Source organism: Dermacentor silvarum, unplaced genomic scaffold (genome assembly GCF_013339745.2).
Source record: "Dermacentor silvarum isolate Dsil-2018 unplaced genomic scaffold, BIME_Dsil_1.4 Seq1077, whole genome shotgun sequence".
Classification (NCBI taxonomy): domain Eukaryota; kingdom Metazoa; phylum Arthropoda; class Arachnida; order Ixodida; family Ixodidae; genus Dermacentor; species Dermacentor silvarum.
The window spans coordinates 34,438-46,162 of NW_023605537.1; the positions used below are offsets into that span (position 1 = coordinate 34,438).

General features: G+C 53.7%; 1 protein-coding gene across 1 annotated transcript; it reads right to left on the minus strand.

Moving 5' to 3' along the window:
• Window positions 1-9,980: 9,980 nt before the first annotated feature.
• LOC119434450 (uncharacterized) lies at window positions 9,981-11,151 on the minus strand. The gene is made up of 2 exons (XM_037701600.1): window positions 10,774-11,151; window positions 9,981-10,697 (listed from the first exon to the last, which is right to left on the minus strand). The coding sequence occupies exons 1-2, from the start codon at window positions 11,149-11,151 to the stop codon at window positions 9,981-9,983; spliced, it is 1,095 nt and encodes a 364-aa protein (XP_037557528.1).
• Window positions 11,152-11,725: the final 574 nt, after the last annotated feature.

The following is an 11,725-nucleotide window of genomic DNA, read 5'->3' on the forward strand; positions in this document are numbered from 1 at the left end:
TACATTACGGCATCTGCTTACCTCACCATCCATTCTGCGCCACTACGACCCGACTGCGCCAACCGAAGTACACACGGACACCGGCGGTGTCGGTCTTGGTGCAGTACTCGCGCAACACAAACCAGGATTTTCCGAGTAAGTTGTAGCTTATGCTAGCCGTGCCCTCACCAAGGTAGAATCCAACTACTCAGTAACCGAAAAAGAGTGTCTGGCGATTGTGTGGGCAGTAAGCAAGTTTCGTCCATACTTATACGACCGCACTTTCGACGTGGTGACTTACCATCACGCTCTGTGTTGGTTGGCTTCCCTGAAGGATCCTTCTGGTCGCCTTGGACGTTGGGCTCTTCGCCTGCAAGAATTTGACATTCGCGGGGTGTACCGATCGGGGTGAAAGCACTCTGACGCTGATGCGCTCTCCAGATCTCCCCTGAAATCGGCTGAAGAGCCGCATTCAACTGATGCCTTTCCCTTGGCTGCTCTGACCGCCACAGACATGCCATCTGAACCGCGTCAAGACCCCTGGATCGCCTCTCTCCTGAATGTTCTTTCCGCACCGCCAACGTCTGCACACCCACGTGCACCTCGCCGCCAAGCCACGCATTTCGCGATACAGGACGAACTATTATATTGTCGCAACTATCGACCGGACGGCCGTAAATGGCTGCTTGTCATCCCTAGCCACATGCGGTGCGATGTCTGCGCATACTTTCATGCTGACCCCCAACATGCTCACGCTCGCGCGCTGAAAACATATAAGCGGCTCCGCCAACGTTATTACTGGCGTGGATTAAAAACCTATGTCCGAAAATACATTCCGTCTTGCCAATTGTGTCAACAACGGAAACCATTTTCCAATTCGCCCGGTCTCCTGCGGCCTTTACCGTGTCTTGCACGACCCTTCGACCGTGTCGCAATCAACCTTTAAAGCCCACTTCCGTGCTCTGTCGCTGATACCAGATGGGTCATCGTCGCAGTGGACCAGCTAACGAGGTATGCGGAAACAGCCGCGCTTCCTTCGGCTGGTGCTCGTGATGTTGCGAAGTTCATCTTACGTCATTTCGTCCTCCGCCATGGTGCACCACGCGAGCTACTGAGCGACAGAGGGCGTGTTTCCGATGTCCTTCAGGAGCTCCTTCGTTCATGCCGTACAGTTCACCGCGCGTCTACAGCCTACCACCCACATACCAACGGACTAACAGAGCGCTTCAACCGAACGCTGGGAGACATGCTGTCCATGTACACTGCTTCTGACCACTCTAACTGGGATGTCGTTGTTCCGTTCGTCACTTACGCCTATAATACCGCGACACAGTTAACTACCGGTTTTTCCCCATTCTTTCTTTTATATGACCGCGAACCATGCACCCCTCTCGACACCCTTTTGCCATATCGTCCGGACGTCTCTGAATTCAGCCCAGTTTCGGAAATGGATCAATATGCTGAAGAGTGTCGTCAGCTGGCCAGTTCATTTACTTCAGACAACCAAGCCCTCCAGAAAGATCGCCACGACCGCAATCTGACTGAACAAGCTTTCGCCGCGGGCTCCCTCTAATGCTCCGCATACCGTTTCATTCCCCTGGCCTGACTCTTTTTCCCAAGTACCAAGGCCCTTATCGCGTCATCGAGTGCCTACCTTCCGTCACCTATGTTATTGAGCCGCTCAACCCAACCCCCGACAAGCGTCGTCTTGGCCGCCAGGTGGTCCACGTGAGCCGCCTAAAGCCATATCATGACCCCCTTGTTCTCACGTCGCCTTGAGTCGCCAGGATGGCTTCCCTTCGCCGCCGGGGTACTGTAGTGGGGATGAAGCAACATACGCAGCAGTGGGACTCTGTCTTGGCTGGAGGTGCGAGCGTAGATCGCCAGCTGCTGCCGCCGGCTGAGACTGTCTTTGTGCCCGTCGTGCAATACTCCCGCAGATATATATATGCTCCTGTCAATACATATTTTGCCTCTCGCTTTCCTTGTGACATCTTGGTGGAAGTGCTGGGTAACGCTACGACAACACGGAGCTCCGCAGTGTACTCCTCGTGCAACCGCAGGCAATGGGTACGCATACTGGACTACTGGATAGTCAACGTGAGTCATCTGCAGTTCCCTCGCCGTCTGCAACACCATCGGTCATCTTCGCGCAAGTTCGTGACCCCGGTACGTTTACCGAAACTGGCAATCTCGACGTAGACGACTGGTTGAACTGGTACGAACGCGTCAGTGCCTCCAAGCGCTGGGACCCGACGTTGATGCTAGCAAGCCTTGGATTCTACCTGCAAGGCACATCTCGCGTGTGGTACGACACGCACGAAACGGAGCTCACAAGCTGGGACCTTTGCAAGCAGAAGCTTTGGGATCTTTTCGGTCAGCCAGATGGTCGTCAGCGCGCTGCGAAACACGAACTCGCCTCTCGAGTGCAGACCACTAGCAAATCCTACATCGCTTACATTCAGGATATTTTGGCCCTTTGTCGGAAGGTCGATGACAAGATGTCGGATAAGGTGGACCACATATTGAAAGGAAGCGCTGACGATGCTTTTAGTTTGCTCGTCTTCAGGATCTGCACGACAGCGGGTGACGTTACTGCAGAGTGTCGGCGGTTTGAGCAAGCGAAGAGTCGCCGCATCCAGTCGAGGTTCGTCGGGTTGCCTAAAACTGCCACTACTTCTTCTTCCAAGGACCCTCCGCTGCCTCGCCAAGCTCCTCCAACAGAAGGCATGGTGCTCATCATTCGACGCGGAATAGAGGCCGCTTTCACGTACTGCTTTTCATAGCCGCATCCACGAACCTGGACCAAGCATTGCGCTAATTCAAGCGGTTCTGCACGAGGAGTTGGAGCATGCTGGTGTTACGCCTGTTTGTGCATTCTGTCGTGCGGCCGTGAACCCGTCGCCCATTCGTCCGCGGGAGCCCACTTATCGCCGATATTGTGACCCAGCAGAGTGGCGTACACATGCTGACCGGCCTGATCTGCTTCAACTGCAGAGGGATTGGCCAAATTGCTCGCCACTGCCGCCATCGGACGTATCCACCGTATTGATCCCTCCTGCTCAACAGCCTCCAGGATTCCAGATACCCAACATTTTGGGAGGGCTCTCAAGTACATCATTATGACGCAACCTTGCCCACACGGAGTTCCAGCCGTTCCCAGTCACCACATAATCTTTGGTCACGCTCCCCATTACTTGTTTCTGGGGTTTTACGTGTCAAGACCAGTTCTGATTATGAGGCACGCCGTAGTGGAGGGCTCCGGAACTTCCCACTACTTCGTCGGTACCCATCGCCCAATAGGGGACCCGTAAAAGAGCGAGGGATTCTGGTATGCGCCGTCTGCTCACTGTTTCCGGTTGGTGGACGCGCAGCCACCGCCAACGCTTCGCCGTTGAAGCCCATTGAGGCGCCTGCAGTCCGGCTTTCTCACACTCGAAGATTACCCGACTACAGGCGCCTAGCAAAATCATGGTCGGCTGTTCAGCCGTTGGCTGCTCAAATTCAAGCGTTAAAGGTAAACTCATGTGACGACTGCCTAGCAGCATCCCTTGCTGAGTCAGCTGTGCACAAGCATCAGAGGCATGGCTGCCACTTCCACAACTGAACCACCAGAGAACAAAAAGAACATGAACGTAGAGTGCCACTTATCAGGCGGCGATGAGCTGTGTAAGGGCCGACACGGAATGATTCCTCGAGATATTTCTCTAACATTGACTCAAGCAACAACAACTATTTTAGTACTCGCATGCACAAATATAGGTATTATGAAACATGGTTTTGCGGCGCAAGTTTAAACGGGACATAGCGAGATACATACATAATACTCGTAACCAACTAGCCCATAATAGTTCCTGGAACACAGAGGTAATGCGTATCCATAAGATGTCGGCGATATGTCGGTTGTAATATGTCGGTTGACAAAAAAGCGAAAACTTCTAACTACGTGCCACTTCAAATGAAACTTGAGTTTCGACAAAGAAATGCCGTTGAGAGTGCGCAGTTTTGAAACATTTTCAGCACTTCATTTTCTAATTACGCTAGCGGCGCCGTTACTGACGATATCGGTTGCAGCGACGATCACAGGGCAGTATTTACCAGGCTGCTGTAGCCATCGCCTCAGCACCCGATTCTCTGAGTAATGCTTCTATACGCTTGATGAATTATCGGACAAATATAGCTTTTTCCTCTGTCTGACTGACCAGCAGACAGAGCAGTCAGTGACGGTGCGTCCAAGCAGCGGCAAACGTCGTAGAGCTAAACCTGGCAGAAACAAACAAGGCTGCCGAAACAAAAAGCACAGTTCGTTTATGAATAAAGGCGTATCCTTGCTTTTCTTGGCTCGACATCGTCGCGCCCCAGGGTGAACTGAAACCTAGAAATCAGCTGTATGAATGGTACGACATTGCAGGTCGACAAAGGGGACGGAAAGCTTCGCACGACTGACAGTTGAAACCACGTAGAAAAACACATGCGCCGGGCATGCCGCCGATTCCGCCACGTCATTCGTCGAACCGGATGGTGCTAGCAGACGGCACGCCCCACAATTCCCTGCGATTGCTCATTTTACGGGTCACCTATTCCGCTGGACGCTTCTCGCAAAACTAAAAGATGCAGCGCCTGGAGGTGCCGCCGCAATGCCTGCTCGACCTGAATATCCTCTTTTGAACATGTCCACAACTGGATACGTCTTGGACGTTGAAGTAGACGGTGTGATAGTGTCGACGCTAATTGACACAAGCGCACATATATCAGTAATGAGTTCGCTCCAGAGTCATTGTCTCCAAAAAGTGATCACGCTTGCTACTTCGATCGCCGTAGTAGTCGCCGACGGCAGTACCCCTCCCGTCGTTGAAATGTGCACCGCCCCCGTAAGCATCGCTGGACACAATGCCACAGGTCTGTTCGCCGTCTTGGACCAGTGCCTTTACGAACTAATCCTTGGCAATGATTTCCTGTTGTCCCACTCAGCCCTCATCGATTGTGCCGCCGGTCTCCTACAGTTGGAACTCCCTCTGCCCCAAGATGCCTGCAATAAACTACTCCCGCACTTGTGCTCCAGCGAATTTGTTCGGCTGATGCCGAAAGCCTCTACGTACGTTCATTTGTCACCGACCCCACGAGTACCTGATGGCGACTGCGTGCTATCACCGACGTTAGACGTGATCCTACGCGCAACGTAGCCCCGCCGCATGCAGTTGTGACGGTTGCTGACAATCGCACGTACGTTACTCTTTTGAACTTCGGCACCATTCCGCAAGGCATCAGACTGGCGAGTGTATCTGCCCTTAATGAACACGACCAGTTTGCTATAGATCCTGATTCCGCCTTGCTGTCTCCTTGCCCGAAGACACAGTCCAAGATACCCGACAACATCGATAAAATGATAGCACCTGACCTTTCTGCGTCGAACATTTAGGAGCTTGCTAACGTCGCTGCTTGCAAACTTCTAAAGTAGCACACCGGATCAACACTAGTGATGGTCGCCCAATTCATCGGCGTCCTTATCGAGTGTCCGCGACTGAACGGCGCGTCATTCAGGAAGAAGTCGACAAGATGCTCGAAAAAGAGTTCATTGAGCCTTCTTGAAGCCCTTGGGCTTCCCCTGTTGCCCTCGAAAAGAAGAAGGATAAGAGTTGGCGTTTCTGCGTCGACTGTCGTCACCTATCCTAAAGAGGATGTTTTTCCATTGCCGCGAATTGACGACCTGCAAGACAGTCTCCACCGAGCTACGTATTTTTCCTTGATCGACCTTCCTGCGGGCTATTGGCAAATTGCATTGGACGACAATAATCGCGAAAAGACCGCGTTTATAACACCAGATGGTCTTTATCTAGTCAAGGTCATGCCGTTTGGTCTGTGCAATGCCCCAACGACATTCGAACGCATTAAGGACTCCCTCCTTCGGGGCTTGAAATGGTCCACTTGCCTATGCTACCTCGACGATGTCATTGTGTTTTCATCTACTTTTTCAAGTCACTTGCAGCGTCTGTCAGAGGTTCTCGATGTGTTCTGGATAGCTGGCCTGCAGTTGAATTCCTCCAAATACAATTTCGGTCGCCGTGAAATCACAACCCTTGGGCACCTTGTTGACGCTGCAGGTATCAGGCCAGACCCCGACAAGGTTCGTGCAGTGGTCTATTTCCCCGTACCACGTTCCAGCTATCACGTTCGCGACTTTGTTGGCCTCTGCTCGTATTTTCGTCGTTTCGTGTGATGTTTTGCAACTATCGCGCGGCCACTTACCGAACTTCTTAGGAAAGATGTCCATTTCTCCTGGGGTCCTTCACAAGCTTCAGCTTTTACCACGCTGAAAACCCTCCTTACAACACCCCCTATTCTGGCTAACTATGATGACTCCGCCCCTACGGAGGCCCGCACCGATGCAAGCGGTCATGACATAGGCGCTGTTTTAGTACAACAGCAGGATGTACACGACCGAGTGATAGCTTATTCTAGCCGTCTTGATTCGAGATCCGAGCAGAACTACTCCATCACCGAGAGGGAATGTCTCGCGCTTGTCTGGGCCTTCGCGAAATTTCGACTCTACCTCTACGACCGACAGTTCTCTGTTGTCACTGGCCACCATGCACTATGCTGACTTTCATCCCTGAAAGATCCAACTGGCCACCTCAGTTGCTGGGCTTTGCGACTGCAAGAGTACTCCTATTCCGCCATCTACAAGTCTGGTCGATTACATCAGGATGCGGACTGTCTATCCCATCATCCGGTGGACCCACCTGACTATGACTCCAGCGACACTACAACAGCATGCGTCATGCGGATCTCGAACCTCACCTATATTGGACATGAACAAAGGCGTGATGTCGCACTGCAACAACTTATTGCACGGCTGGAGTCTTCACCTTCAGAGGCCGACCTCCGCATGTTTTACTAAGGGACAGAATACTGTACTGCCGCAGTATGTTCCCTGACGGCCCCGAGCTCCTGCTTGTTATTTCGGAACAGTGGCGGCCGACCGTCATTGCTCAACTTCATGACGTAACCATGGCGGGCCACCTCGGCGCTGCTCCTACAGTCTACAGTCTACGGCGCTGCTCCCACAGATTAGCCACACGACCACTCGCACCGCCGATTTTACTGGCCCGGCATGTATCGGTCGGTGCGCCAGTACGTGGCTTCGTGCGAGCTCTGCCAACGCCGAAAGAAGCCCACCATTTCCCCTAGTGGTCCCCTTCAACACCTGGACATCCCGTATGTGCCTTTCTTCCGCGTTGGTGTCGACTTGCTTGGCCCTTTCCCAGTGTCTTACTTAGGGAACAAATGGACCGCCTTCGCGACAGATTACACCACACGGTACGCACGCCCTCCCTGCAAGCTGTGCAACTGACGTTGTCGGCTTTCTGTTGCGCGATGATATACTTCATCACGGTGCCCCTAAACAAATTCTTACGGACAGAGGCCCGCTGTTCCTCTAAAAAAATCGCCGACATTCTTACATCGTGCGCAATTCGGCACAAGCTCACCACCGCTTATCATCCCCAGACTAATGGACTCACAGAACGCTTAAATCGCACGCTCACGGACATGTTGTCGATGTACGTTTTCTCGGATTACCGCGATTGGGACGTTAACCTTCCATTCGTGACGTTCGCCTACAACTCATCACGCCACGATATCACCGGTTTCTTTCCATTTTATTTGCTATTCGGCCGTGATCCTGTTTTACCCATGGGTACCCGGCTGCCTTCTGATACGTCTACCACCACTGAGTGCGGCCAAGACTCCATTGCTCGAGCTGATCACGCCCGTCAGCTTGCTCGCCACCGATTAGCCACATCGCAAGCAAGACAGAAAGCTTTATACGACAGGCATCGCCTGCTCAACCTATTTTCGCCAGGTTCCCTCGCTCTCCTCTGGACTCCAACGCGCCAAGTCGGACCCTCAGAAAAACTTATGTCGCCTTACACAGGCCCTTACCGTGTTCTTCGACAAGTCACCGACCTCACCTATGAAATTGTACCCCTTCAAACACCTACGTCATCGACTCTCCGCCCACAAAGTAAAATTGCGCACGTTGTATGGCTCAAGCCGTACTATGACCGCGAACCTTAGCCGCCGTCCCCTTGTTACTTGCCTCTCTTGTCCATGAACAGCACCGAGCCGGTGCTCCTGCCGCCGGGGGGTTGTGTCACGGGACCGTGAGTGAGTGAATAAACTTTTATTGGGTCCAGAAAAACGCGATAGAACGCGCACCCGGCTAATCCCACGAAGCGACCGACAGGTCTAGCCTGCCAGCCCGATAACAGGTGCGCTGGATGACCAGGATTTCGTCTTCAAAGAGGAAACTTCGCAGGAGCGCGTCCGACTCTTCCTTGCTGAACTTCGGGCCCAATAACTCGCACTCCCAGAGTATGTGAGCCAAAGTAGCATCCTCACCACAGGCCGCGCAAGAACAATTCGGATAAATATCAGGATATATGCTGTTAAGCGACACCGGATTTGGGTAGGAGTTAGTTTGCAGGAGTCTGAGCGTGACCGCCTGCGGCCTGCTTAGCTTAGAATGAGGCTGCGGGAAGAGCCTTCTCGCTAAGTAAAAGAATTTAGTGACTTTATTGTGCGTGATAGGCGAGTCCCTGTGGTCGGGGGGAGAGTCGTCCAACCCGAGGTCAGCGCGGTCGGTAAAGCCATGCGCTGCCTCGTGGGCAGACTCGTTGAGGTTCAGAGGAACCCCCTCGACCCCCCCCCCCCCCCGACGTGGGCAGGGAACAGAAGAATGGAGTGTGTGAAGCTGTCGCCTTGTTTGGCGCATTTCAGGATTTGAACTGCCTGCCAGGCGACCCGGCCTTTGTGAACGACCACTTTTGAAGCGCTGTACACCCTGTCTCTCCGACCGCCTTGCATGGCGAGTGCAATGGGCACCTGCTCGGTCCCCTCGGGGTCCGTCGACCGAACTGAAGCACAGTTGATGACTTTGCCCAGCGTGTCCACGACGGAAACCGCAAAATCCTTGCCGTCTCGGTACGCGGCGGCATCGACGAAGCTTGCTTCAATCTTGTCCTTGTTGATTAGCTTTAATATCGTGGACGGTCTTGCCTTGCGACGACCTGCGTTGTGCACGGGATGAACGTTGCCGGGCAACGGGGCGACGATGAGCTTCTCCCCTATTTTTCTGGGGATCTGGGCATTGATAGCCAAGCTCTTGGTGGGGGCGAGTCCGATCTCCTCAAGGATCCGCCTGCCGGCCGGCTTAGTGCATAGTCGGGTTAGCTGGGCCCATTCCGGAGCCTCGGCTATCTCCTCCATGGTGTTGTGTATACCGAGCCGGAGGAGGTCCTCGGTATGCGTTCTGACGAGCAGCCCGAGGGCTTTCTTGACAATTTTTCTAATGAGGGCATTGAGCTTGTCCCGCTTGGCTCTGAGCCAGTTGTGCATGGCCACCATGTAAGTGTGAAGTGACACAGCACAAAGGCGTTGATGAGCCGGAGCAGGTTGTTCTCCTTGAGGCCACGACGTCTGTTCGTGACCCTTCGCTCGAGGGGAAAAGCGTTGTTGGTCTTCGCAATGATCTTGCGCAACGCAGTAGCGTTGCTGCCACCCGATTCGATGAACATACCCAGAACTGGTGTCCACCCTGGGTATCGGGTCGCCGCTCCGAGAGAACAGGTGAATGTCACTTTCGGAGACCGGTTTCCAGCCCTTGGGTTTACCCCCTCTTTCTTTTCTGTAAAGCAGAAGTGCGGATTTTGTCGGGGAACACCTGAGTCCAGTCGGTAGCAGGTACTGCTCTGTGACGTCTACAGCCTCTTGCATGACGCTTTCCACTTGCCCTTCGCTACCACCGGTGCACCAGATCGTCATGTCGTCGGCGTAGATGGTGTTTTTGATACCTTCAACTTGGACCAGCTTCCTCGAGAGGCCGGCCATGCAGATGTTGAAGAGAGTGGGCGAAATGACCGAGCCTTGCGCCGTGCCCCGTGGGCCCAGGAGCACCTCGTCGGAGATAAATTCGCCGATCCGCAGCTTCGCTTTCCTCCCTGTCAGAAACGACCGGACGTAGTTATACAGCCTGGGGCCAGCTCGAGGTCCGCGATGGAAGCCAGGACGTATTCGTGGAGAACGTTGTCAAACCCTTTCTCGAGGTCGACTCCGAGCAGGGACTTGGTGTCCCTGGTACTGCCGTCGATGATGTGATTTTTGATCATCTTCATGGCGTCCTGCGTCGAGATGTCGGCACGGAAACCAATCATGTTGTGAGTATAGACGTTATCTTCGAGATATCTGCTTAGCCTGTTGAGGACGACATGCTCCGCCACCTTCCCGACGCAGTACGTGAGAGAGATGGGTCGGAGATTGTCCACGTCCGGAGCCTTGCCGGGTTTGGGGATCAAGACGGTGTTGGCGGTCCTCGAGTTCTCTGGGACACTGCCGTTTCTCCACTTCCCGTTGATCTTCTCGGTGAGGTATCCGAGTGAACGGTCGTCATGGTTTCGCAGCATCTTGTTGGTGATGCCGTCGGGACCCGGCGCAGACTTTCCGTCGAGTGCAAAAATGGCTTGCCTGATTTCCGCCACGGTGAAGTCTTCGTCCAACTCCGGACGGGCCGGGCCGAGGTAGTCGGGAAACCGGACTTCCTCGTCTCCGTGCTTTACGGGCAGGTACTTCCCCATGAGCATGGCTACCAGCTCGTCCCGGAACATGATCTGGTACCTTCGTGCAGGGCTCTGGCGAGCGTGCCTCTCTGGTTGGATCTGGTGCTGCTCTCGTCGAGGAGATGTTCGAGAATGCCCACGTCTTGCCGTTGCGCATCTGCCCATCGATCGAGTCGCAGACCTCGTCCCATTGCTGCTTGCCGAGGGTCCGACAGTGATCTTCGATGGCTTTGTTGAGCTCGGATATCTTTTCCCTCAATCTTCGGTTTAACCTTTGTCTCTTCCATCGGAGGAGCAGCGCCTGCTTGGCCTCAATAAGATAGGCTCGCCTGCTGTCCATCTTCTCTACTTCCAGGTCAGTGACGATCTTCTTGGTAGACGACTCCGCGTCATCCTTGATTCTCTCGCACCAGTCTTCCAGGTCTTCGGGGACGGGTGCGCTTTCGTTGCCGCGGAGCTTGCGAAAATGGTCCCAGTCTGCGATGGTGAACTCTCTAGATTTACTTCGGGCGACGTCGAAGCGGGTCTCGAGCACGTAATAGTCGCTACCAAACTCCATTGCGGTGTTACTCCACTCGGCTCCCGCGACGTTGTTCATGAACGCCAGATTGGGGGGTGGTGTCCCGGCTCACCGAGTTGCCGATTCGGGTCGGGAACGCCTTGTCCGTGATGAGCGTGAGGTCCATTTCATTGGCGTTCTGCCATTGACCCCGGCCCTTGCCCGTGTCGCAGATGTAGCCCCACAGTCCGTACGAGGACGCAGCGAAAGGAAGACGATGGAGGCGCGCCTCGACTCGTGCGTGGATTTTGCCATATTGCATGTTGTGCGCGTATATATATATATATATATATATATATATATATATATATATATATATATATATATATATATATATATATAATTGTAATGCGAACACTGGACAAGAGAGCAGCGGGCAGCGTTCGCAGCGTGTGGCTGAGGACAGCAGCGAAAGCTGGTGAGCGACGTCAACACGGACGAACTCTTTAAATTGGCAAAGCAGGGAGTCCATGTCAGGAGACACGGCCACGCTCGCGAGGCTTTCATCGGACACAGGTGGGCGCCGTGTGAGAAGACGCTGCCTGCAGAGCTCGTCGAAACTCTGGCAAAGCTC